Source organism: Pantherophis guttatus, chromosome 1 (assembly GCF_059756535.1).
Source record: "Pantherophis guttatus breed Tessera chromosome 1, ASM5975653v1, whole genome shotgun sequence".
Lineage (NCBI taxonomy): Eukaryota > Metazoa > Chordata > Lepidosauria > Squamata > Colubridae > Pantherophis > Pantherophis guttatus.
This window is the reverse complement of record NC_142063.1, coordinates 133,728,659-133,755,795: the sequence shown is the minus strand read 5'-3', so window position 1 is coordinate 133,755,795 and position 27,137 is coordinate 133,728,659. Positions and strand designations below refer to the sequence as shown.

General features: G+C 40.8%; 1 protein-coding gene across 1 annotated transcript in view; it reads left to right on the top strand.

Annotated features, from left to right (window-relative positions):
* LCT (lactase) overlaps positions 1-27,048 on the top strand; it is a 31,903-nt gene extending 4,855 nt beyond the window's left edge. The window contains exons 6-17 of the mRNA XM_034424272.2: positions 2,163-2,868; positions 3,841-4,486; positions 6,488-8,050; positions 9,279-9,547; positions 11,335-11,625; positions 13,624-13,822; positions 15,173-15,375; positions 17,079-17,176; positions 20,766-20,900; positions 22,436-22,659; positions 24,330-24,566; positions 25,268-27,048. Coding sequence (XP_034280163.2) covers positions 2,163-2,868; positions 3,841-4,486; positions 6,488-8,050; positions 9,279-9,547; positions 11,335-11,625; positions 13,624-13,822; positions 15,173-15,375; positions 17,079-17,176; positions 20,766-20,900; positions 22,436-22,659; positions 24,330-24,566; positions 25,268-25,635 — 4,939 coding nt within the window. The 3' untranslated portion in view covers positions 25,636-27,048. The remainder of the gene's footprint in view (positions 1-2,162; positions 2,869-3,840; positions 4,487-6,487; positions 8,051-9,278; positions 9,548-11,334; positions 11,626-13,623; positions 13,823-15,172; positions 15,376-17,078; positions 17,177-20,765; positions 20,901-22,435; positions 22,660-24,329; positions 24,567-25,267) is intronic.
* Positions 27,049-27,137: the final 89 nt, after the last annotated feature.

Genomic DNA, 27,137 nt, shown 5'->3' with positions numbered 1-27,137 from the left:
GTTTCCCCGAAAATAAGACCCTGTCTTATATTTTTTTGAACCCTGAAATAAGCGCTTGGCCTTATTGCCGTGTGCTCAAAAAGCCTGATTCGGCTTATTATCAGGGGATGTCTTATTTTTGGGGAAACAGGGTAATGCCATTGCAGTAAATCAAAAATATATTTCGTGTTAGCTTCAGAAATCCCGTGCTTGACCAAAACTGTGTTTTTGACTTCAGGGGTGCTGTATATGTGGCCATATATTTTTAGTCTAACTGTTCTAAACTTCAAATGTTTTGGGAGAGCAATCTGGCAGTTCAAAAGAGGGCAAACACTGTATTGCCTAAACGCATTACCGCTATTCTTAACTTCATACAAAATATTCCGACAATGGTTTGGTTGCTTTGAAAATAAGGAATCCTGGGATCTAGTCAGGAATTCTTAAAGCCCTGGCATAGCTCTTTCCCCAAAGTTTTGGGGAAACTTTGCTTTAAGCCATAGCTCTTTCCCCAAAGTTTTGACTACTGCCCTCTGCTTTCCTCCTAAAGTACCCCTGGATTATCAGATCATGAGAAGTCAGTCCTACAACTGGCTGCTTTGTTTGCTCTTTAGATTAACATTTTTATTGAGTTATAAAGTATTATAAAAGACAAAATACAAAAATAAATAGAAAAGCAGGGAGGGGGAAAGGGGGAGGAGAAGTGAAGAAAGATAAGAATTTCTTTTCTTATCTTTCTTCACTTCTCTTCCCCCTTTCCCCCTTTCTTTTTTTTTAAGAAAAAGAAGCATTGACTTCCGACTCTCTCTGTTACAGTAAAATAAGGGATTAACATCAAATCACAACTTTTTGCTTTTTCATAATCATATGAACAAGGCCATTTCTATAAAGATCTATCAGTCTAATCAGTAAAACCCAAAGTCAGATTTTCATTCTTTTCCACATCAAGCGGAACTCTTATTCATGCTGCTCTCATAAAATGGCTTCACCTAGTATATTAATTAGATCAAGAGATATTAACTAGATCAAGAGAAGAGATTGCTGACATTTTGCCCAGTTCTGAAATAGTTCCTTTCATCAACAGCATGTTGGTGGTGTATACAAGTAGTCCTCGACTTACAACAGTTCATTTAGTGACCGTTCAAAGTTGCAACGGCACTGAAAAAAGTGACTTGTAACCATTTTTCACACTTAGTGACCGTTACAGCATCCCCATGGTCACCTGATCTACATTCAGATGCTTTGCAATTGACTCACATTTATGACGGTTGCAGTGTCCCAGAATCATGTGGTCACCTTTTTGAGACCTTCTGATAAGCAAAGTGAAGGAGGAAACCAAATTCACTTAACAACCGTGTTACTCATTTAAAGAACCACAGTGCCTCACTTAATAAAGTTGGCGAGAAAAGTCGTAAAATGGGGCAAAACTCACTTGACAAATTTCTCACTTAGCAACATAAATTTTGGGCTCAATTGTGATTGTAAGTCAAGAACTTCCTGTACACTCTCCTTCCCAATCTGGTGCGTACATCACCAACATAGTTGATTTTCAGATGGGCTGGATCAGCTCTCTTGATGCCCTGGAGCTGAATATCAAAATCTTTGGAGGGATTCAGATTCAAATGCAGGGTTTTTTTTATCATGCATGTGTGTATGTGTACATATACATACATATACACATACACATGAACACATTCCTACGTGCAGACAAAATATTAGCCAATATGGCTTGAACTTTATAATATCTCTCTTACCAATGAAGAGATGACTCATTGGGCCAGCCAACAGACTTTCTACATTTTAGTCTGATTTACAGAGGCAAAACTAGACTAGTCATCAGAATAACCAACATGCATCATATTGTTGGGCACAAATTCCACCCTTGGCGTACATGGGTGTAATGTCATGACGCATGTACAAAAAGGCAGGTATCACAACCGCCAATTCAACATTTGCTTTGAATTTCTATATTCGTGGTGGGTTTTATGAAAATCTATACACTAAAGATTGTGTAAAACCCTGGATGATTCGCCCAACAAATATAATGGTTTTCACATCAAGTTTGCATAACATAATCTGTATTTTGAAATTACTTGCCAAAATTTCATTTGAATGATTTGAATGAATTCATTTGAACGAGTCATGATAAAAAGTGCAGTTATTGATATAGTCACATTTTTTTAAAGCTCCCACAAGGATCCAGCTGTTCAACCAAAGCAGAAGGAAGACTCTACACGAGCTGGGACTCCGCTTTCAAACTATCAAAAGACTTGGGGAAAATTTGCTAACCAAACTGAGCTGGAAAGAGACTCTTTTTTGGCAGATACGTTTCCCAGTGGTTTTCTCTGGGGTACATCAACAGCATCCTTTAATGTTGAAGGAGCCTGGGCAGAAGATGGGAAAGGAGAGAGTATCTGGGATCGATATGGACATCAAGGCCAAATCCATAAGAATCAAACCGCTGACGTTGCCTGTGATAGTTACCGCAAGGCCGAATATGATATTTATCTGCTTAGAGGCCTTCAGCCCAAGATCTACAAATTTTCTATATCATGGTCTAGGATTTTTGCCAATGGGGACAACAGCAGCCTGAATCCTCAAGGAGTGAATTACTACAACAAACTCATTGACAACTTGCTGGATTCTGGCATTGAACCCATGGTGACCTTGTTCCACTGGGACCTTCCTCAAGTGCTGCAGGACTTTGGTGGTTGGCAGAATGAAAGTATCATTGATGCTTTTGTCAACTACGCAGCTTTCTGCTTTGCCACTTTTGGAGATCGCGTCAAGCTCTGGATTACCTTCCATGAACCCTGGGTCATTAGCTATGCTGGCTACGGTACAGGGCAGCATCCTCCAGGAATCGTCAGTCCAGGCACGGCATCCTATCAGGTACCAGAAGCAATAAAACTTGCCCTTACTTAAAGGTTGAAGGACAAAAGGTCATTGTTAATTGCTACTTAATCTGAATTAATATAAATCACGTATTTAACAGTTTGAAAAGAAGAAGGAGAAATCCAAGTCCTGAAGACTAAGATCAAACTGCCAAGCATTTAAGAGAAAAGTGGGCAACCAGTGACCGATAGGTTGCACATGGTACCAACTTCTCCTTCATGGTCCCCAAAACACTCTCAGAACCCTTCAAATATATCTGGAATGGAAAGGGCCAAATTCTTAAATCCGGCTTGGCCTATTGTAACCCATCTGCTTGGCCTATTGTAACCCATCTGCTTGCTATCTGTGCCAAAAATGGGCTAAGAAAAATCCTTAGATTTTTCTTCTCAGAGTATGGTTAAAGGTAAAGATAAAGATTCCCCTCGCACATATGTGCTAGTCATTCCCAACTCTAGGGGGCGGTGCTTATCTGCATTTCAAAGCCAAAGAGCCAATGCTGTCCGAAGACATCTCCATGGTCATGTGGCTGGCATGACTAAACGCCAAAGGCGCACGGAACACAGTTACCTTTCCACCAAAGGTGGTCCCTATTTTTCTACTTGCATTTTTTATGTGCTTTCGAACTGCTATTTTGGCAGAAGCTGGGACAAGTAACGGGAGCTCACCCCATTACACAGCACTAGGGATTCGAATTGCTGAACTGTCGACCTTTCGATCGACAAGCTCAGGGTCTTAGCCACTGAGCTACTGTGTCCCTTCATACTTCAGAGTATGGTTAGTCAAGCCTAAATCAGGAGCCTCAATAGATGAACATTAGCACCTGCTGATATAATATCACCTGGATTAGCACTTTTTCGTATTCCTTCTTGTCAGAGATACTACTGTAGCATCTGAATTTGTAACTTTGAATAAAATATTCAGTGGAGTAACGTCTTACTGATTTTATTGTATGTTTCTGTTTTCCAACAGGTGGCTCATATCATCCTCAAGGCACATGCTCGAACTTGGCATGTTTACAACACGCAGTACCGTTCCCGACAGCAAGGGAAGGTTGGCATAGTGTTGAACTCTGATTGGGCTGAACCCCGAAATCCCGGATCTCCCCAGGATTTGAAAGCAGCCGAGCGCTACTTGCAATTCATGTTGGGTTGGTTTGCTCACCCAATATTTATTAATGGTGATTATCCAGAGATCTTGAAAACCCAGATTGCGGAGACAATTAAGCAGTGCTCTGTCAACATTGCCAAGCTCCCCACATTCAACAGCGAGGAGAAGAAGATGGTGCAAGGAACAGCTGACTTCTTTGGCCTTTCTCATTATACTTCTAGACTTGTTGGCGTTTTGGATAATCAAACCTGTAATTCAGATTATGAGACCATTGGGGGCTTTACCCGGCATGTGGATCCTTCTTGGCCGACGACAGCTGCACCTTGGTTGCATGTTGTTCCCTGGGGGTTGAGGAGATTGCTGCAATTTGTGTCTGAAGAATATACAAAGAGCAATATCCCCATATACATCGCGGCAAACGGTGCACCTATTGATGATGGAGCTGATTTGATTAATGATACCGCAAGGGTGGATTACTATCGTCTCTATATCAATGAGGCTTTAAAAGGTACAGAAGGTTTTCATGTCGAGTGTCTGAAAGCTTGGTGAATATTTGGCTTTTTCACCAGATGCTAGTTGTTAGTGTCCCATGTATTGTTTATCTATATTGGCCTGATAGGTTAAATTTGCATGTCTACCTGAGCAACCCAAAAATCAGGGAAGACCTGCAGTCCCTACAGCTCCAAAGATCATTCTGCTGAAACCCATTGGCAATGTAACCGTTTTAGATGCTAGGTGTAGCACACCTATTCCATCTCAATCAACTTCACATACTCTCAAAACACGCATAAAATGTTTGAATGTCACTTCATATCTCCCATGCTTTCGGGAGCCAAATCATTAAAACACATGCAGAGTGACTCCAGTTGCAAAGGTTTTTCCTATAAAACTTCCAAGGGGTATTACTTCACTTTCTAGAGTGACTTGATTTCAATCACTGCTGTGGCCTTCTTCAAGAGAGTGCCTCTTTGCCTCCAACTGAAAACATCAAGACTGGGCACCTTATTTGACTTTTATACTTTGGTGGAAATGTCTTCTGCTCAGAAGATTGCCCCAGTCTAGTGAAATAATCAGTTTGATGACATTGCCCAGAAATGGAGAGCTACTTCATTTCCTAGAGCTGTGCCAGAGAGAAGCATTCCTTCAAGGCTTCATATTGGCCTGTTATTTATCCTGGCTTAAAATATACAAATCTATTGTTTGCCTTCTCATACCAGACCATGAAAGATGGATGGCACTGGCTTGGGGTCTACTACTGAGCTTCAGGTAGCACAAAGGATTGGCAGCCATCACTGGTAAAGCCAATCAATTGATAGAATCAAAGGCCATTTCTCATGCATAGTCTTACGGGTTGGGCAGAAAGGCTCAGGGAAGCTTGATGGGTAATGCTGGAATACCTGGCCCCTTGCAATGAAATCCTTGATCAAAGAAGCATCTCTGTCATCTAGTCACTACAGCATAAGTGGAGACTTACACATCCCGATGAATCAGAGACTGCTGACGTAACTGTCAAAAGGCTTTACTTACTTTTTAAAATGTTAGTTCACTTGTCCAGCTGTGAGTTATGTATGATTACAATCAATAATGTTTTTAGCTTTTTACCCTGAATTAAGAGGTTTGTTAAGATATCACCCCTTTTTATGCCTTTTGTATGTCAAAAAGGTACAACAAAAAGGGTAGGCTGCAGTTCCTCAAAGTCTTGTGTATAATCCCAGAACTTTTCCATAACCCGATACCAAAGTATAACTTTTAACAGTTGTATTTCAAGCTAAATAAAATTGAATATAGTTTTGGTTCTATAGGGGAAGGAATGGCAGAACCTGGGGGCGGAGATAAAAGGGGGCAGAGATAAAAGGCCTTTGATTGTCTAGAACCATGATGGCGAACCTATGGCACGCGTGCTCAGCTCCGTCCCACCGGAAGTTGGCAAACGGGCCGTTTCCGGCCTCTGGGAGGGTGGGGAAGGCTGTTTTCACCCTCCCCAAGCTCCTAGAAAGGCTTTGGAGCCTGGAGAGAGAGAAAAACAGGCCTCCTGGGCCCATTGTGCCATCACATGCCAGGAGCGTGGGGGTCATGCGTGCATACGTGGGGACGGGCCGCATAGAATTATGGGTGTGGGCACACGTGCGCGTGACCCCCCTTCCCGTCCCTCCTAGCATGCAATGGCAAAAAGGTTAGCCATCACTGGTCTAGAATGTCTACATAGCCACAAGTAAACTAAGATCAACCATCTTTGAATTCCATGGACCCTTATCTAACTCCAAGCAGGTGCTCTTACTTGAAAAGATTTCTGTCCATATTTAGCAATAAATCAGTTGAATTGGATCCTTATATGTGGACCTGATCTTTCATGCCTGATAGGTTGTGATCCTATTGAGAGACCACTTATGGCCTGCACATATTCACATCACTTTTGTGTAGATGAAAGAAGGATAAATTTTTGGTTATTCTGTGTATTTTACAGGACTGAATGAAAAACTAAATAAATTGTTTGTTCTTTGCTCAACAGCTGTAAAGGAAGATGGTGTGGATGTTCGGGCATATATTGCCCGATCATTGATTGATGGCTTCGAAGGCATGTCAGGTTATAGTCAAAAATTTGGCTTCCATAATGTGAATTTTGAAGATGCCAATAGACAAAGGACGCCAAGAAAATCTGCATATTTCTTCTCTTCTGTGATTGAAAATAATGGATTTCCTAATGCAAGCATGATAAAACATACCCAGCCATTCAGAAAGCATTTTTCCATGTTCTCGAGGTTGCCTAATTTGTCAGCATCTGAAGTCCCATCAAAGGCAAAGATAGTTTGGGAAAAGTTTTCTGGTCAGACTGATTTTGAAAGAGACATGTATTTTTATGACACTTTCCCAGAAGATTTTCTGTGGGGTGTTTCCACTTCGGCCTATCAGATTGAAGGAGGCTGGAATGCAGATGGGAAAGGGCCTAGCATATGGGATAATTTTACTCATGCGTCAGGAAAAATTAAGAACAATCACACTGGAGATATAGCTTGTGACAGCTACAATAAAGTAGATGAAGATCTTTATTTATTGAAAGCCTTAAAGGTGAACAGTTACCGCTTCTCCTTCTCATGGTCTCGAATTTTTCCAGATGGCAGAAACCAATCTATAAATAGTCATGGGGTTGATTATTACAACCGATTGATCAATGGTTTACTGGCTGCAAATATTACACCAATGGCCACTTTATACCATTGGGATCTGCCTCAAGCTCTCCAAGATATTGGTGGATGGGAAAACCCTGATCTGATTGAACTGTTTAATAGTTATGCCGACTTCTGTTTTCAGACTTTTGGAGATAGGGTTAAATTCTGGATTACTTTCAACGAACCTATCATAATTTCATGGTTTGGCTATGACACAGGAGTCCATCCTCCGAATGTAGAAAACAATCCAGGTGATGCCCTCTATAAGGTTGGTCATACAATACTGAAGGCTCATGCCAGGGTATATCATACATATGACCAGAAGTATAGGAAAAGCCAGGAAGGTGTAATTTCCATAAGTCTCAACATTGATTGGGTCGAGCCGAAGACACGGAGAAATTCCCGCAATGTAGAAGCAGCAGATCGGTTCCTCCAGTTCACTGCAGGATGGTTTGCACATCCAATTTTTAAAAACGGTGATTATCCAAGTGCCATGAAATGGACAGTAGGAAACAGGACTGATTTACAGAAACTGCCCGTCACCCGCCTTCCCGTTTTCACTGAAGAAGAGAAACAATTTATCAGGGGCACAGCAGATGTCTTCTGCTTAAACTATTATACCGCCAGCTTTATACAGCACAAAACCACCAAGTTGAAACCATTTTCTTATGAAACTGACCAAGAACGAGGCCTGGAGAGAGATTTTTCATGGCCAACCACAGCCCTGGCAAATACGCCAGCCGTGCCATGGGGGCTCCGGAGGCTCCTCAACTGGATCAAAGAGGAGTACGGCAATCTACCTATTTACATTACCGAAAATGGAATTGGAATAAAAGCTAAGTCAGATGTTGATGATACCAAAAGGATATTTTATTATAAAACCCACATTGATGAAGCTTTGAAAGGTAATGAAAATAATAATAATAATAATTTATTAAATTTATATGCTGCCCAACTTCCAATGGCTCTTGATGATGCTTTAAGAATAGCAATTTAACATCTGCTTGTAGGTACCAGATAGGAAGCATGGATACATTTTTGGGTTCAGTGGTTACTGGACCTCCTTGGAAAGTTTAGACTTATCATGGGCATCCTGATCATCTGGTGGCCAAGATGACGTCATGGAACATCTACGTTCCAAGAGGGAACCTTGAGTATTGTGCACTAATTCAGCTCACCTTTGGACTCTTCCAAGCAATGAATGCAAGCCCAGAGGCATTCCTGTAAATAATCTAGACTAGAGGCTGTTTTGCTTTGCTTTAAGCTAGGTATCGATTTAATTTTGTTTTTATTAGAAAAAGCTAAACAAAAAAAGAGCAAAGCCAAATTTGACACATTGCCTATAGTCATCTTATTACTCAGCTAAACTAATCCAAGCTTTAAATAATGTTGAAAGGAAGCAAAGTACTTAGGACTCAGTGGAATTTAGCATTGGCAAAATATCCTTAGGATTGCACTCTTAGATAAAAATATAAATTAAGAATGATTACATTTAAAGTTAATTAAATCAAGCATGCGTACCTAAGCATACATTCCTGACAGTAAATGCTATTGACCATGTAGGAATTCAGAATAAAAGTATGCAGGGTTGTATCAGTCATCATTTTAAATACAATAAGTCTTAATTAACTTTTCAATTACTTTTACATCTGAAAAATAATTGTTTTCTGGAATGGCCACTGAGTTTTAGTAATGCTTTCTTAGAGGAAATTTCTCATGTATTCTCTGTCTCCTGCAAATGAAGTTATTTCTTCAGAGTTCAAAGGGATTTCTTCCCAGAAAAAAACATGTAGTACTGTAGCCTTGTCCAACAGAAGTTCTGGCCAGTAGTTCTGAGTGTTGTAGATCCAGCATGTCTGAAGAACCGAGTTCAGAAAGGCTGCGTTTGTATTCTTAGTGTCATGGATCATGAAATCTGGGAATAAATCCATTAAATGTACATAAAACTGTAGGCTGAAGGACAATTTACTTCCAGCTATTCCCAAGATTGCTACCTACACTTACACATAAGTCAACAGGAGCAAATCATCAACTCTTTTCCTTGTTTCTTAACTTCATTTTCTTTTTTAGCATTACAGTAAACATATCTAATACAAAAACAGTCTTTTGATTTTTCTGTTGTTGTTTTTTTAGCCTACAAACTGGATGGAGTAAATCTTCGAGGGTTTTTTGCTTGGTCACTTATGGATAATTTTGAATGGCTGCATGGTTACGAGCCAAGATTTGGCCTGCATCAGGTTGATTTTGAAAATCCAAACAGGCCTAGAACCCCTAAGGAGTCTGCTATATATTATTCAGAAATCATACGTAACAACGGATTCCCGCTGTCAAAAGACGATGAGTTCCTTTATGGAGAATTTCCCAAGAACTTCTATTGGAGTGTGGCCACAGCAGCATATCAGGTTATAAAAAGAAACATGCCTTGATATAGAACTTTATGAAGAAAATTGTGGAAATTATTGAGAGATTTGTTAGATCTGGCCTGAATAGCCACTGGATAGACCGTTAGAATGCTTGTATGAAGTGGTGGTAGTGGAAAATTAGGGGATTCACCAACTAGACTACCATGGAAGGGGCTTGTGTGGGGGAAAAGCTTGTGAGATTACAGACTGGGGTTAGAAGGGTGAAGAGGAACTGGACAGTATGGCAAAGGAATGAGATTGGCAGAGAGCAATATAGACCAGGGGTATCAAACTCGGGGCCTGCGGGCCGGATGCGTTACACACTAGCCACGCCCATCCCCAGTTTAGTGAAGGGGGGAAGTCGCTAAATGTCACGTGACGACAATGTGACCCCTTGAAATAATAAGTTTCAAGATTTACTTGCATTTTTGGATGCCAGGTAGCTGGGAGACTTGGACTCAGGGTGCTATTACTAAATGCCAAATCTTGTTATAATAAGGCCTTAATCCTCTGCTATATGGAAAGGGAAGTCTGTATGTAGGCCTGTATGTATAACTGTATCCTAATTTGGAGATATTCATGTTTCAAAAGCTATAAGTCTAAGGAAGGGCCAGAGTAGAGCAATGATCCCCTTGGCTATGATCAGATGCTCTGCTTTGCTAGCGGTACTGCTTGTTTATCACCCAACATGCTGGCCAGCAGTGTCCTTATCTGAGTTGCTGGATTTGATAATTTGACAGGGATTGGATTCCCCATCTGGTCGTGCTGGGGAACTTCAGAATCCATTCACTGTGAGAGTGGGACTGGTTGAGAAATTCATGGACTACGTGGTAGAGATTGGCTTCTCCCAAATGGTAATTGGTGTAACTGTATGCTGGTTCTAGGATGTCTGGACTACTCTTTTTTCTAAATTAGTCTTTATCTTGATGATGGTGAGCTACCACTTTAATGATAATTCAAATCACATAATAAAGAAACATGCTTATTAGACCAGATGAAGTTTATAAGATTAACAGGAATTCTTCCCTTGGCAAATTTATTCAAACTCCAGAAAAAAAAATGGGAGGAAACATATTGCCAGTTCTTAAACTGTCTCTCTTTTTCTTATAGTCAGTATAATCATGCTGCTAATTTGTACTTAGCAGTGAGTCATTGAAGTGAGAGCCAACGTCTTAGTCTAGGGTTGGGCAGCAGAGCTGGGTTCAAATTCCTGTTCAACCATAAAGAGCCTCTGTCATTCGCATTCTCTCCATCTAAATTTACAGTCTTTTGGTAAGGATCAAAATGGGGTTAAAAGTCTATAGAAATTCTCAGTTATCCAGGTCATGGTTGTCCCAAAGGTGCTTTTTCAGGAGGCAACTGGACTTTTCTTGTTTTTTCATTGAAGGCATTTCGCTTCTCATCCAAGAAGCTTCTTCAGCCCTGACTGGATGCTGGATGAACAGATTTCCAGAGGGAAAAAAAATTGCAGACTACAGAAACCATTTGCACCATTCAGGTGACCCTGAGAACACAGATAAACCTGCAGATGGCCTTAACGACGCTCTAAAAGGATGCAAATGACCAGATGTCTGCAAGGAATATAAAGCCTTCCGTTCCCCACCATCCAGTCAAAGCTGAAGAAGCTTCTTGGATGAGGAGCAAAATGTCTTCAAAGAAAAAACAAAAATCCAGTTGCCTCCTGAAAAAGCACTTTTGGGACATCAAAACAGGGTGCATATGTGTGATTATTTACTAGCAGGAAAATTGTAATAAACCTAAGATAAATAACTTTCCTTTTATTAAAGATCGAAGGAGCTTGGAGAGAGGATGGGAAAGGCCTCAGTATTTGGGACCAGTTTGCTCACACGCCTTTGAAAATCGACAGCGATGATAATGGAGATGTAGCTTGTGACAGCTACCACAAAATAGAGGCAGATGTGGCTGCTCTGAACGATATCAAGGTGACCCACTATCGTTTTTCAATTTCCTGGCCTCGCATTCTCCCAGATGGGACCACCAAGCATATCAATGAAGCTGGCCTGAAGTACTATGAAAGACTTGTGGATGCACTTCTTGCAGCAAATATCCAACCTCAGGTAAAATAAACAGCGTGAGATTCCTTACAATCTACTACAGCAGGGATCTCCAACCTTGGCAACTTTTTAAGCCTAGCGGACTTCAACTCCCAGAATTTCCCAGCTGGCTGGGAAATTCTGGGAGTTGAAGTCCGCCAGACTTAAAGTTGCCAAGGTTGGAGACCTCTGTACTGCAGCATATGTTTGTAAGGGGGAATAAGATGTCATCATTCAGGTTTAGAATGAGATGATTTGTTATATACAGGTAGTCCTTAACTTATGACCACAATTGGGGACAGAATCTCCATTGCTAAGGAAGGTAGTTGTTAAGTAAATTGTGCCCAGTGTTATGCCCTTTTTTTGCCAGAGTTGTCAGGGAACCACTGCAGTTGTTACGTGAATGGCATGGCTGTTAAGTGAATCTTGTTTCCCCCATTGACTTCGATTTTTGGAAGCCGGTTGGGAAGGTCAAAAATGGTTATCACATGATTCTAGGATGCTGCAATCATTGTAAATATATGCCAGTTACCAAGGCACCTGAATTTTGATCCTGTGACCATGGAGATGCTGTGACAATTATAAGTATGGGAACCAGTTGTAGGTCATTTTTTTCAGTGTCACTATAACGTCTGTCACGAAACATATGGTAGTAAGTCTAAGACTACCTATAGTCAAGGTTGGGTATACAAGACTCAGAAGAACTACTGTGTTTCCCTGAAAATATGACTGGGTCTTATTTTCTTTTGGGTCCCAAAATAGGCACTAGGGCTTATTTTCAGGGAGTATCTTATTTTTTTCCCCATGTACAGGAGGCCCAGTTCTTCTGCTTGCTCATGGTGGGGCAGGAGGCTGGCTGTGCAGGCTCTTAAGTAGGGCTTATTTTGGGGGTAGGACTCATATTAGGCACATACATAAAAATCATACTAGGTCTTATTTTCAGGGTAGGTCTTGTTTTCAGGGAAACAGGGTAGGTACAGGAACTCCTCTACCAAGAGCCTTGGTAGCGCAGCAGACTAAAGCACTGTTAAGTAACACCACCTGCCTGCAATTACTGCAAGTTCAAATCTCACCAGGCTCAAGGTTGACTCAGCCTTCCATCCTTTCGAGGTAGGTAAAATGAGGACCCAGTTTGTGTGGGCAATAAGCTGACTTTGTATAAAAAAGAACACCGCTTTTGGGGGGGGCGAAAGCCCTACTAAGCAGGTATATACAAAAGTATGAAGGTTATTGCTTAACGCATTGTAAGCCGCCCTGAGTCTCTGGAAAAGGGCGGCATATAAATCGAACCAATAAATAAATAAATAAATAAATTACCACAATTGAGCCCAAAATTTCTGTTGTTAAATGACACATTTGTTAAGTGAATTTTCCCCCCCTTTATGACCTTTCTTGCCACAGTTGTTAAGTGAATCTGGCTTCCCCATTGACTTTGCTTGTCAGAAGGTTGCAAAAGGAGATCAAATAACCCCAGGACACAGCAATGGTCATAAGTATGAACCAGTTGCAAAGCATATGAATTTTGATCACATGATCATGGGGTTGATACAAAGATTGTAAGTGTGAAAAATGGTCATAAATTGCTTTTTCCAGTGCCGTTGTAACTTGGAACGGTCACTGAATGAGCTATTGTAAGTCAAGAACTACCTGTACCGTCAACTGATTTCCAATACTCCCAAAAATTAAAATAAACAAAATGTCGCAAGAATATGCATGTTTGTGAGATTTGCACTACTCTTTCTTTATTTCCACCCAAATATCTGCAAAGAAGCCGAATACAGTATGATTGCATGTACAACATCTCTTAATTGATAGCATAAAGGTTTCAACGTGGAAGCATTTCACGTTTGTTGACTCGAGCATTATATAGTTGCACCCCATGACTTGACTGTGGTTTTGTAGAAGAGTTTAATAAACCATTTCTCCCAAAGTAATATTTTACAGCTTGCCACTACACAGATAACTAGTTAATTGAACAAAAAAAAAGATAAGACTATTGTAAATGCATGTCTTAAATTCTAGATAACCCTGTACCACTGGGATCTCCCTCAGGCCCTCCAGAATATTGGAGGGTGGGAAAACGAGACCATCATTCCGAAATTTAAAGATTACGCAGACCTCGTTTTTCGAAGATTGGGAGACAAGGTGAAATTTTGGATAACTTTAAATGAGCCTTATGTCATTTCCAACCTTGGTCATGGTTATGGAGTGTCTGCACCAGGTAAGGTCTTTTGCTAATTCTTCTTGTTTGTAGGAAGAATACTTTAGAAAAACGGGAGGATATTGTTGATTATTAAAATCTTTGTTGACCCAGGAAAGGATAGTTTTGCAATTAACAGAGAACTTAAAATTCCAGGTTTAATCTAATATAAAAGTAGCCTTTAGCCTTTCAAGCAGTGGTGAAATGCAGCTGATTCTATCCGACTCTGGCAAACTGGTAGCACTGGCGGCAGGATGCTCCGCCCACCCGCCCGGACGTCATCACGTCCCCTTTTTGACGCTCTGTGCATGCACAGAAGGTCCTGCGCATGCGTAGAGGTGTTGTGCGCGAGCGAAGTGAGCATGCACATGCTCCCATTTGCGAACCGGTAGCAAAAGTAAGTGGATTTCACCCCTGCTTTCAAGTGTTACTGAATTATACATTTCGGCCACTTCAAGGACCAATCAGGACCAATTGTGAGGGATTCACGGGTTCCTTACCCTTAACCCAGTATTCCTAACTCTTCTAAACAGAGCATCAGGAACAGAAGTAATTAATGAAAGACATTAATGGAGCTAAGAGCTTTGGAAAAACCGAATAGCAAATCTCTTCTTAGATGAACAAGTTCTGAATTTTCTCTTGGGTCTGTTAATTAATCTTGTTAGAATGTCTGAGAAAGTCACAGGAAACATCCAATAGATTTCTACAGGAACAACAGAGCGTGCAAGAAATTGTTATAAGCCATGTATAAGCCCTTTACTCCTTTGTTATCTTAGGCCAGATCTGCTGTGGCTATGCTGCCAAACCTATTCAAATTTTTCTAGTTCTTCCTCTTAAGCCAATGGGCCGTGATAAACTTCAACTGCATGTATTTGGAAGTCTGCTGTTCTTTAAGCAACACAAGTTATTCTCAGCCACTTATATTATATTATATACTGATATTGGGGCATAGGGAAGAATGGCTTTAAGACAGACGTGTAACTGTGTAAATGAGTTGCGGAAAAGCTTCAGCTTAGAGTTTTTAGTTAACCACAGAGTGGGGATTCACACAGGCCAGAAACTGATATACATTTCAGAAATATAATATGTATAATGTTTAATTATAATTTATTTTTTTGAACAAGGGAATTATTTCTTTAGGATCGCCTTTAAATTTAGTATCGTTATGTCGGTGATTGTCCAATCATCAAAGCAGTAAAATGGATCTCTGCCACCACTTTAGTATAATATTCTGAAAGAAGAAGAAAACGCACATTTTAAGAGGTTATCTCCTTGCAGAAAAGCAAATAGATTAAAATCTATGATTAAAATATAACCATTGGTACTCCTGTAGCTGCAGAGTTAACCATTCCCTTGTCACTGTTTTCTCAGGCATATCTGGAAGACCTGGTCGTGCCCCTTACATTGTGGGACACAATTTGATCAGGGCACATGCAGAAGTGTGGCATCTCTACAATGAAACCTACCGTCCCAGACAAAAAGGGTTGATCTCACTTTCCATCAGTATCGAGTGGGCCGAACCAAAGAACCCTCACAAACAGGAGGATTATGAGGCTGCTGAGAGATACGTTCAGGTAATACAATATCTGTAACAATGAGGATACCCCCCCCCCCTGGACTCTAGGTTGTTGCTGGACCACACCTTCCATCTGGTTTCATCACAAATTATACAGTATTACCTAAGGAGCAGTTGAGATACAAGCTATCGGTAATCAGGACACAATGTTGAGAAGGTCCACCATTTCATAAATTAAATAATGATATAAACCAGGGGTGTCCAGTTTTGGCAACTTTAAAACTTGTGCAGTTCAACACTCAAAATTCCGGGAGTTGAAGTCCACAGATCTTAAAGTTGCCCAGATTGGACACTACGATGTAAACTCTATCATGTAATCCCAATAAGGTCTATAGTTTTGCTTGGTTTTAAAGCCAAAGAGTATGTATTGTTCTATTAAATAAAATCAACAGAAACAGTTTGGGTATTCAGTAGGTATCAGTATCTAATCTGTACTTGGATTATGAAAAATGTTAATATCCCTGAGATATAAAATAGTGCACAATCAGCTTCAGTCTTCAAGTATGAGGAGAGAACAACAATTGATCAGGTTTTGTGTTCTTCTAGATGGAACATGCCTTCTATATGTTAATCCTTGCTTACTCCAATTTTAAAACAAGAGTAGCATGGCAGCATGCACACCTAAGATGCTAGGAAGTAAGACCAGCTCAGATTTTTCCAACTTGGTTCAGAATAATTGTGCTACTTTAGAAATACTGTAAGCTTATATTCAGAAATCTGGAAGGTGGTTTATTTGGAATAGGCTGGTTAAGATTATGAGTAGCTGAAATGTGCAACATTTATTTACGGTATAGCCCATTTTTATTATCTTTGTAAATAATTCAAAGCGGCTATGCTTTAGGGTACATCTGTTCATATACATGCCTTTCAGTGTCACACTTAGAAGTGGAACCTAGTGAATTCCTTGGGAAGAAAAATATAGTCTAATGAGTAGACATTCATATCTACTTTTTTGTCTTTTTTAATTCATGCCTTTTTAAGAAAGCATTTTCAGAAGGGGAATCATGAACCTTAAGAGCTTCATGCTTCTATTATTACTTGTGCTGTAATGGTTAAATTGGTGGACTAGGAATGGGAAGGTTCAGGTACGAATTGCCCTCAGCTACAGAGATTCACAGGATAAATTTGAGGCAGTCCTCTTGTAGCCCAACCTACCTCATAGTTTGTTGAAGAAGGGGAAAAAAGGGGGACCCCTATACACGCTGCCTTGAGCTCCTAAATGAAAGTAGTATGAAATAAATGTGCAATATTTGGGAATACTTTAAAAAACTTGTAGATGTTGTTTTATTTCTAAGGAGGGAAGGGCTGATGCTTTTAATCACACACCGCCAATGCTATGTGGATAGGAGCTGGTGTTCTAGCTGTAGCTATAAGTACTAGTACTATTTTTGCATTGTATTCAGCAGATGGAGAGTATAGGTAGACACTCTCAGAGAGTATAGGTAGACACTCTCAGAGATTAGACATTCAGCAGATGGAGAGTATAGCTCAGACACTCTCAGAGATTAGGGCTAGTAGGACACCAACAAGATGTCCTCGGAAGACAAGTGACTGCAGCTGTAACTACCAAGCAGCTACATCAAGATTACAATGTGGAGACTCAACTGGTGTCTTGGGGAAGAGGTTTGAGGAGCTGCTCTTTCAAAAATAAGTTGGTTAATGTGTGTATAGTTCTTGATTTCTTGTGATGTCCCGCCACAGTTTTTTGCTGGTTGGTTTGCTCATCCCATTTTCAAAACCGGCGATTATAGTGATCTGATGAAAAAGAGGATACAGGAAAGAAGTTCTGGCAAATCACGGTAAGTGATTCACTAATGCAGAATAGTTCTCGGGATAAACTATATTTAAAAAAATCATTGAATAAGCCATCGCTCTCCACTGCCTTATGTCACAAAAGGAAAAGGAATGGGAGACAGAAGGAAAAGGGAATCCAAGTGCCAGCTGTTAAAAATGAAATAATCTTATGGGGATGACCAATTATCTCAGCAACCGTATGGGAATTGGGGGGCCCTGATGGTTGGTGTTTCTTCAGAGCTTTTTGAATGTTTCTAAATGGTGGTGAGGAGTCTGTTGGCAAACTCCTTGGAACAATCTGGTCAGCTTCCTCAACCCACTGTCAGGATATCTTCTTTTCTGGTGACTTCAAAAAGCTATGAAGGACAAGAGGAGAAAGATGCTGGGAGGTGGGATAAGGTGAGATGAAATGAAATCATGGGAGCAGAGGATTCTTGCTAGTGGAAACACTTAAATACTCATCTCAATGGTGCTTTTTCAAACGGCAACTGGACTATGTTTTTTTTCATTGAGGAAGAAAAAGAAAGAAAGAAAGAAAGAAAGAAAGAAAGAAAGAAAGAAAGAAAGAAAGAAAGAAAGAAAGAAAGAAAGAAAGAAAGAAAGGAGGGAGGGAAAACAAACATAGTCCAGTTGCCTTTTGAAAAAGCACCTTGAGACAACCATGACTTGGATGACTGAAAATCTCCATAGATACTAAATGTTCATGAAATTTGTGAAACTGCAGAAGTTCAAGAGAAGGCTAGTGTTCATTTCTACTACAACAGGGGTGTCAAACTGGATTTCTTTGAGGGCCAGATCAGCACTCTCATTCTCCATGTGCCAGGCCAGGGGGAGATGGAACGAATGCCTCCTGCAGCACTCTCCTGGCCAAAATGGGGCATGGGGGGCACTCGCAGCCCCCCTGCATCCCATTTTTAGTCTGGATGGCCTCCTGCAGCACTCTGCTGGCCAAAATGGGGTGTGGAGGGGCCCTGGGGCCACATTTTGGCTGGCAGAGTGCTGCAGGAGGCTGTCCAGGCTGAAAACAGGGCACGGGGAGGCTGCCCTCAGCCCCCCACACCCGATTTTGGCTGCCAGAGGCACAGCAGGCCGGTCCTTTGCTATTTCCCTGCTGGCCCTGTGGGCCTTGAGTTTGACACCCCTGTGGTACAACAAAACCAGCAGTAAAACAACTTAATTCCTGGTTCCAGATCCCGGGCGGCTCCATGGTTTACTGCGGAGCTCAGGGAAATGAAGCGTCGGAAAAGACACCTGGAGGGTGGTTGGAGATCCTCCCGATCGGAATCTGACCGGACACAGCTAAGAACCCATATTAGGTCTTATCTTGTGGCAATGGAAGCAGCGAAACGGCAGTACTTCGCCGCTCTCATTGCATCTGCAGAAAACCGCCAGCCGCCCTGTTTAGGGTGACCCGCTCCCTCCTTAATCTTGGAGCGAGGGAGGACACCTTGCAGGGCCGAGCTGAGGATTTTGCACAGTTTCTGCAAGATAAAATCGCTCAGATCCGGACCGGGTTGGACTCTGACTGGGCAGAATCCACTGAGGAGACTGGGGCGGGGACATCTTGGTTGAGTTTGAGCCTGTTTCGTTGGATGAAGTGGACAGGATTATGGGTCGGGGACCTCCACGTGTTTATTAGACCTCCACGTGTTTATTAGACCCGTGTCCCTCCTGGCTTGTTTCGGCAGCCAGGGAGATGACCAGAGACTGGATCCAGGCTGTTGTCAACACTTTGCTGAGGGAAGGGGTTTTCCCCACTGCACTCAAAGAGGCAGTGGTTCGCCCCCTCCTCAAGAACCCAACCTGGACCCTGACTCCCTTAATAACTACCGTCCAGTCTCCAATCTCCGCTTTTTAGCGAAGGTTGTCGAATCCATCGTGGCACAGCAATTCCCTCAATTCCTGGAGGAAACTGACTACCTGGATCCTTACCAATCTGGTTTCAGGCGCGGTCACAGCACGGAAACGGCATTGGTCGCCCTGGTGAATGATCTCTGGCGGGCCTGTGATGGGGGTTGTTCCTCCATCCTGGTCCTTCTTGACCTCTCAGCGGCTTTTGATACCATCGACCATGGTATCCTACTGCAGTGACTCGGGAGGTTGGGGATAGGAAGCACTATTCTGCAATGGTTCTCGTCCTATCTCTCGGGCCGCTTGCAGCTTGTATCGGTGGGGGGTCAGAGATCCTCCCAGAGGCCCCTCACTTGTGGGGTGCCTCAGGGATTGGTTCTCTCCCCCCTGCTCTTTAATATCTATATGAAGCCGCTGGGTGAGATCATTCGTGGTTTTGGGGTGAGGTATCACCAATATGCGGATGATACCCAACTTTATATCTCCACCCCAGATCACCCTAGGGATGCCCTTTCCATGATGTCCCGTTGCCTGGAGGCGGTGCGGGCTTGGATGGGTACGAACAGACTTAGACTCAACCCATCCAAGACTGAGTGGCTGTGGATGCCAGCATCTCAGGATCTAGAGGTACCATCTTTAGTGATAGGAGGGGAGACTTTTTCCCCCTCTGCTAGGGTTCGCAATCTGGGTGTCTCCTGGATTCTTGGCTGTCCATGGATGACCATCTGACGGCCGTAACCAGGGGGGCCTTTGCACAAGTACGTCTTGTGCGCCAGTTGTGCCCTTTCCTAGACCGAGATGCCCTCGCCACAGTCACCCACGCCCTTGTTACTTCTCGGTTGGATTACTACAACGCCCTCTACATGGGGCTGCCCTTGGGATGCATCCGGAGGCTCCAGCTGGTCCAGAATGCGGCTGCGCAGGTAGTTATGGGAGTTCCTCGTTATTCCCGTGCAACACCTCTCCTGCGCGAGCTGCACTGGCTGTCAGTTGCTCTCCGGGTCTGTTTCAAGGTGCTGATGCTTACCTATAAAGCCCTACATGGCTTAGGCCCAGGGTACTTGCAGGACCATCTTCTGCCTTCCTCCCATCGCTCCGTGCGCTCCCACAGAGCAGGCCTCCTCAGGGTGCTGTCAGCCAAACAATGTCAACTGGCGGCCCCCAGGGGGAGAGCATTCTCTGTCGGAGCGCCGACCCTCTGGAATGATTTGCCCACCGAGCTCAGGATAGCCCTGGACCTCCTCTCCTTTCGCTGCAAACTGAAGACGTGGCTCTTCCGTCAAATAACTTGATCTGCTAGGGGTTGCACAAACTGTAATAATTTTAAATATGGTTTTTAAGGGGTTTTTAACTTATTTTGTGATTTGTATTATTGATTGTTGTTGTACGTCGCCCTGAGTCCTTCAGGAGAATGGCGGCATATAAATCGCATGAATGAATGAATGAATGAATGAATGAATGAATGAATGAATGAATGAATGAAACTGGGCATGTTCAGACCAAATTCTGAATTACCGAAGAACATCCACTGTTCTTATGCTCTTGATAAAAGGTCAGTTTTCAGTGCCCTGCTTTTGCCTTTTTGCGATGACTAAGTGCCTACATCGGCATTTATGCTACATTATAAATCACAGAGCCCAGCTGATATAGTAATATGTAACCTTGCTATTCCTTTGTAATAAATGTATCATGTAAAAATCTATTTTTCTATTTCCATATATGTTTGTGTTATGTGTGATGCAGGCTCCCTGAATTTACTGAAAGTGAAAAGCGAAGAATTAAAGGCACATATGACTATTTTGGCTTGAATCATTATACCACAATCCTGGCATCCAATTTAAATTTCCCTGCTTTTATAACATCCTATGATGCGGATAGGTAAGCTGCCAGCATGATTTTGTATTGCATTAATTTTGCACCAAGTAATCCTAATAAAAATAAAATACAAAGTTAGCCGTTGTTGAGGATGAAATTACTGGATTTTGTGATTGCACAGCATTTTACCATTATGTTGTTATTTGATAAAATGAGAATCTTCCCATGTTTTGAGAACTCTGGTGGTGCAGCGGTTAGAATGCAGTATTGCAGGCAAACTTTGCCCACAGCTAGGAGTTCGATCCTGCTGGGGCTCAAAATTGACTTAGCCTTGCATCCTTCCAAGGTCAGTAAAATGAGGACCCAGATTGTTGGGGGCAATATGCTGACTCTGTAAACCATTTAGGGAGGTCTGTAAAGCAGTGTGGAGTGGTGTATAAGCCAATTTTGAAGCAACTTATACATCACTTGTTACAGGCACAAATTTCCATAAGACTATGTAGATGGCTGGTTCTCAAAGAGCCAGAAACTGTTATGTATTGATCTTTGGTATACATATGTATTGTTTGTCCAGTAAAAAATAAATTTTGTGGATACCTCTACTACTTCCAGCATGTCTGTAAATGGATATCATTTCTATCGAATAGGTCCTTAAATGAAATCCTAGTGCATAAGTGGCCCAACTCCTTATAGTTACAGTTGTCTGTGTCCTCACTTTTGCTCTATGCATCTCATTGCCTAAGTGATCAATATTCAGATGCTGTTACTTTGGGAATCACTGGAATGTTAACTTTAAAAAGAAATGTAAATACATAAAATGTTCTTAACATTATGTACGTTCAAATTAAGGCAACAATTCCAAACGTTTATTTTATTACAGGGACACCAGTATTTTTGCAGATCACAGTGAATGCCAAAATCTCATGAGATTTTAAGAGAATGTCAACATCTCATGACATCGCATAAGATGTTGGCCAATTTTTTGTTACTTTCATTTTTACTTAGCCTTGCTCTATGGGCCATTTATGGTATCCTTGCAAGCCACCAGTAAATAATTGGAGCATAAAATTGAAAGCCAATGCTTTGAAAACTACGGATTATTTCAACAATAATTTCTTGAAAATAATCTTATATATAACTCTAAATTGTAAATCCTTTTGGTAAGCATAAAGCCTGGGTTCAAAACCAAATAACAACTTGTTGTTTATCTCTACATTGTTTATCCCATAGTGATAAACAACATCTACATGCTATTCAAAAGAGACAATCAAAAAGCCTAAAAAGAAATAAAACACCTCACTAGCAATCAAAACCCAGATGAGCAAAGATTAACATCAAGATTAACATTAGACCAACAATCAAAAAGGAAACAATACCCCAATCAAAGAATTAACCAAGTCAGTCAAGTAAGCTAACAGTAAACAGCCTAATCGAGGAACCAACAAGACCACTTCCACCAACACTGACAGAGCAAGCCACTTGCATATAAAAAGAGAGTAAACCCATACCCTTCTAGCATTGATGATGTTACCTTGGGGGGGTAATGAGAAGTCTTTAATAGCACCAAAGAGCCCATATATTTATGTTTGCTTTGACAGAGGTGTTGCTTCCATAGTAGACCACAGCTGGCTGGGTTCTGGCTCGTTTTGGTTGAAAGTGACTCCATTTGGCTTCAGAAGGCTCTTAAAATGGATCAAAGAAGAATACAATAATCCACCTATTTATGTGACTGAGAATGGAGTTTCTGAACGTATAGATAGAGGCTTAAATGATACCTGGCGTATGCATTATTTAAAGAGTTACATCAACGAAGCATTAAAAGGTATGTGGTTTTCCTTCCACAAATTGTCTCCAAATCCAGTTAATCCTTCTACTTTATCTCTATTTTCCCTGAAAGAGTGAGCATTTAGCTAATTTTCCAATGAATGCATGTAATGGAGAAAGAACCTTTGCTGGCATGGAGATGGGTTTTGAGTACAGAAGTGAGAAAATAAATTCTAACCTTGTGAATGACTATAGTGAATGATATGGTGCAGAATTTCCAGAGTTTTTGAAAATTTAATCCCTATTGCAGATTTAGTTATTCTGCTAACTGTGTAGCATTGGAACAAGCTAGCTTAGTAATTGCTATTTATTATTTTTTAAACCTTTGTGAGTGTGTTAAATGCTGTGTATGGTGTGTAGAGAAAAAATAAACTCTAAAAATATTAGCAAGAATAGGTTAGCATTTGTAACGTTAACAATATTAAAAATTAGTTAAAATATATTACATAAGGATGCTAAGACTTTATCAGGACTACTAGAATGGAGATTTTCCTGAAAAGAGAGCTAATCGAAACTAGTTGACCATTTGAGGTTACTTCCAACTTGATGGCTTGATGTTTTACTAAAGGAAGGAAGAGGCTAATGATCAACTACCTCTAATATATAATCAATCTCTCCCTGAAAAAAACATGAAAGCAGCAAAATGGCAACCATCTATTCACTGCCTATATTCAGCTATCCTTACTGAAAATATTGAAAGCCAGTTTGGTGTAGTAGTTAAGATGGTTATGGTGCAGGCCAAGAAACCAGGAGACTGAGTTCTAGTCTCATTTTAGGAATGAGAACCAACTGATTGACTTTGGGCCAGTCATTCTCTCAGAGCTTAACTCGCCTCACAGGGTTGTTGTTATGGGGAAAATAGGAGGGAAAAGGAACATGGCATGTTCATAATCGTGTGTGTGTGTGTGTGTGTGCAGTAATAAAAATAAAAAATAAAAAGTGCATAGTTTTCAATTTAATTAATTAATTAATTAATTAATTTATATACCCTTCTCCCAAAGGGACTCAGGGTGGTGTACAGCCAGCATAAAACACACAAATATAAAATTTAAAAACAATTTAAAAATATTAAATAGTTGGCCCATATCTAATTAAAATAAAACTACCCGATTTAAATGTTTAAAAAATTAAGAATTGACAATTAAAAAATTTTAAAAATTAGGCCAGCCCGGCTTGTTGAAATAAAAGCGTCTTGAGGGCCCGGCGGAAGGTGCATAAGTCGGGAATCCTCCACATCTCGGGGGGCAATTTGTTCCAGAGAGCAGGAGCCCCCACAGAGAAGGCTATCCCCTTGGGGGTCGCCAGCCGACATTGCTTGGCCGACGGCACCCGGAGGAGCCCCTCTCTGTGGGAGCGAATTGGCTGGTGGGAGGTTATTGGTAGCAGCAGGCGGTCTTGTAAAATTAATGTATAGTAGGCTATCTTAAAAGCTATTTTTTCAACACACTTTACATTAAACTTAAGTTTACTCACTCTATATGCCTGGCTGTAGGATTTCCTTCTGTGCATACTCCTTCAAGATGAAGTTTTGAAAGCAGTCCAGATGCTTACAGAGAGGCTGCAACCCAAATTATTTAGGAGTCTGCATTGTGTATGAATTTGTAATTAAACTTGTATAAAACCACACTGTAAGAATCTCTCCCCTTCCCTGTTTTATATATATAACAGGAGTTGTATTTGATGGTGTTGATCTCCGAGGTTACACAGTTTGGACTTTGATGGACAATTTTGAATGGGCAGTGGGCTTCTCTGAAAAATTTGGCCTGTATTACACCAACTACACAGACCCCAATCTAACTAGAATTCCAAAAGAGTCTTCCAAATATTACTCATCTATTATCCGCTGTAACGGCTTTCCAGATCCAGCTAATGGACCTCATTTGTGTTTGGAACCACAGCCTGAAGGTAGGTATATTATAAGCAGAAAAGGACCAGCTTTAAAGGGTATGTTAAGAGAATTTTAAAAGTATTACTATTCTTTTAACTGTAACAATTGTACCAGTCTGGACACAATTTTATATGGTAGGAAAACCCCCCAAGAGATTGAGATTCTCAGAAGGAAGTTGCAATGCAATAGTCAGCTAGTATTGATACGAAATACTGTCATATCTGGTGCTGAAAGGAACAGCTTAATGAGCATCTTTCTAAAAATGCCAAAACAAATTAGTCCGCATCTATTTGTCTTTGATTTTGGAGCATCCCCAAGAGGAATACTCAAGAGAACAGCCTCCGAGATTGAAGCTAGAATACAGGAATTTTCCTTTTTACAACTATGAAGCAAACCCAATGGGTCTTATTCCCTATACATGCCACTGACAGTAATGATCTTCTCTACTTGAGGTTGGTTTGAGGCAGTGGTGGGTTGCCCCCAATTCGCACTGGTTCTATAGAACCAGTAGTAAAACCGGCGGGAGGCCCCGCCCACTGATCCCGACGTCACCAAAAAGCTTCTGCGCATGCGCAGAAGAGTGCACGCGAACCGGTAGTAAAGGTAAGTAGAACCCACCCCTGATTTGAGGTGTTTGAAAGTTACCAGGGCAATTTTTTAGGCAGCATATTTTGATGTACCAGTTTACAAATCTTACATAATTACTTTACCTTTGTAGGTACTACTAAACCACCAATTACAAACACTACTCTGCCACTTACAAGCTCAACAACTACTAAACCACCAATTACAAACACTACTCTGCCACTTACAAGCTCAACAACTACTAAACCACCAATTACAAACACTACTCTGCCACTTACAAGCTCAACAGCTACTAAACCACCAATTACAAACACTACTCTGCCACTTACAAGCCCAACAGGACTGGAAGATATCAAGAAAGTGCCATTTTTGGGACTGGACTTGACTTCATCTGAGGCTGAAATAGCTCTTTATGTTCTATTTGTCCTATGCTTGCTGGCTATACTAGGTTTCGCAGGTTCCCTATGTGCATTTAAAAAGGCCAAAAATATGAGGAGATAATCAGCATTTTAGTAATCAGGAACATGTTTTGCTTTCTCATCTGAAGACTTTGAGCCATGCATATTTGAAGCTCCCTCTCATCTATGAACTTTAAAAGTACATTATTTGTACAAGTATGTAACAATGTGCATCAATTAGGGATATCATTTTGATTTTTTTTTGCACCCAAGATATAATTCCTTAAGAATTATACAATTTTGGGACATTGTTTTGCTGTGACTATGAAGTTCAAACTAACACACTCTTAATGTAGTGGGAAACACACATGCACCTGTGCGTAAAAAGTATTTAAGTGTGTTTCAGAAAAAGAGGGCCATTTGTTCAGAATTTCACAACTAATCAATGAAAATTGGTTCTTGTATGCAAATGTAATAAAGAAGAAAAATAGTTAATGGCTTCACTACATTTGCCAAGTTTCGCAATTATTTCTGAGAACCAAATAATTGTAACAGGTACTAGCTGGAGACCTTTGGGCTTCATTTACTGTGACATTAACTTTCTCAATTCCACAGAAAGCATAGCTTAAAGTTAACACATTCACAATATCAGTGTTTGCTATGATAAAGATACTGAATTTTAGCCAGATAGGTGGTTAGTGAATTCTGCTTACACTTCGATGTGAAAAAGGGGCAGAATTGAATTGTTTTTCTGTGAAATCTGTCCATTCATAAAACAACCAACCTCAATCCAATCAGCCTCCCCCCCCCCCCCAAAAAAAAAAAAAGCATGCCTGGAGAAATTGTAGTCAACAGATTATACAAAACGATATTTTTGGGGTTAATGGCTAGTGTTTATCCAATCTTTGCCTATGATAGCTCTGCATTTTCAGTGAAGGCCTAAAAAGAACCCTTTTTTTTCCTATGGGTAGTTTGCCTGCTGTAGCCAGTTCTACAAATGTCTTTTCTTTCGATTGTTCTACTGCACTATACTGCATGAAATAAATATATAACAAACATGACTCTGAAGCACATTAGCACAAATGTGGGGTTGAAAAAAGAACTATAATTTATTACTTTTCAAGCAGCAGCACAAGTTATTAAGACATTTGGCTTGGACTGAACTTGCTAGCCATAATGTCAAGCATTTAAGGACTTTAAAATCTCTTCTGAACACCCCTGGATCATCTCAAGTCAAATAAGAGGCAACAAAGAAGGATGTTGATATTGATCCTGTACCCAAAAAGGTGTAAGAGAAAAACAGGACATCTATTTTTGTATTTTAACATACTTTATATATGTAAAAAGACTGTGAACTAGATTGAACTGTGAATCTGAGTAATTGTGTTTTTCATTTTTCTGTTGTACTCTACTTTTCCCTTTGATTTTTAAAAGGTCTTGAGGCAAGAAACATTAAAAATTAATCTGACCCCTCCTGTATTTCTGTTGCTATGTACAAATAAATAGTTGAACCAAACACGTGATACAGTATAATTAATGGTAACCACAGCAGCCATGTTGAATCACCAGGCCTAGGCCCCAAATAGGATCTGTCTCTTTTCCAAA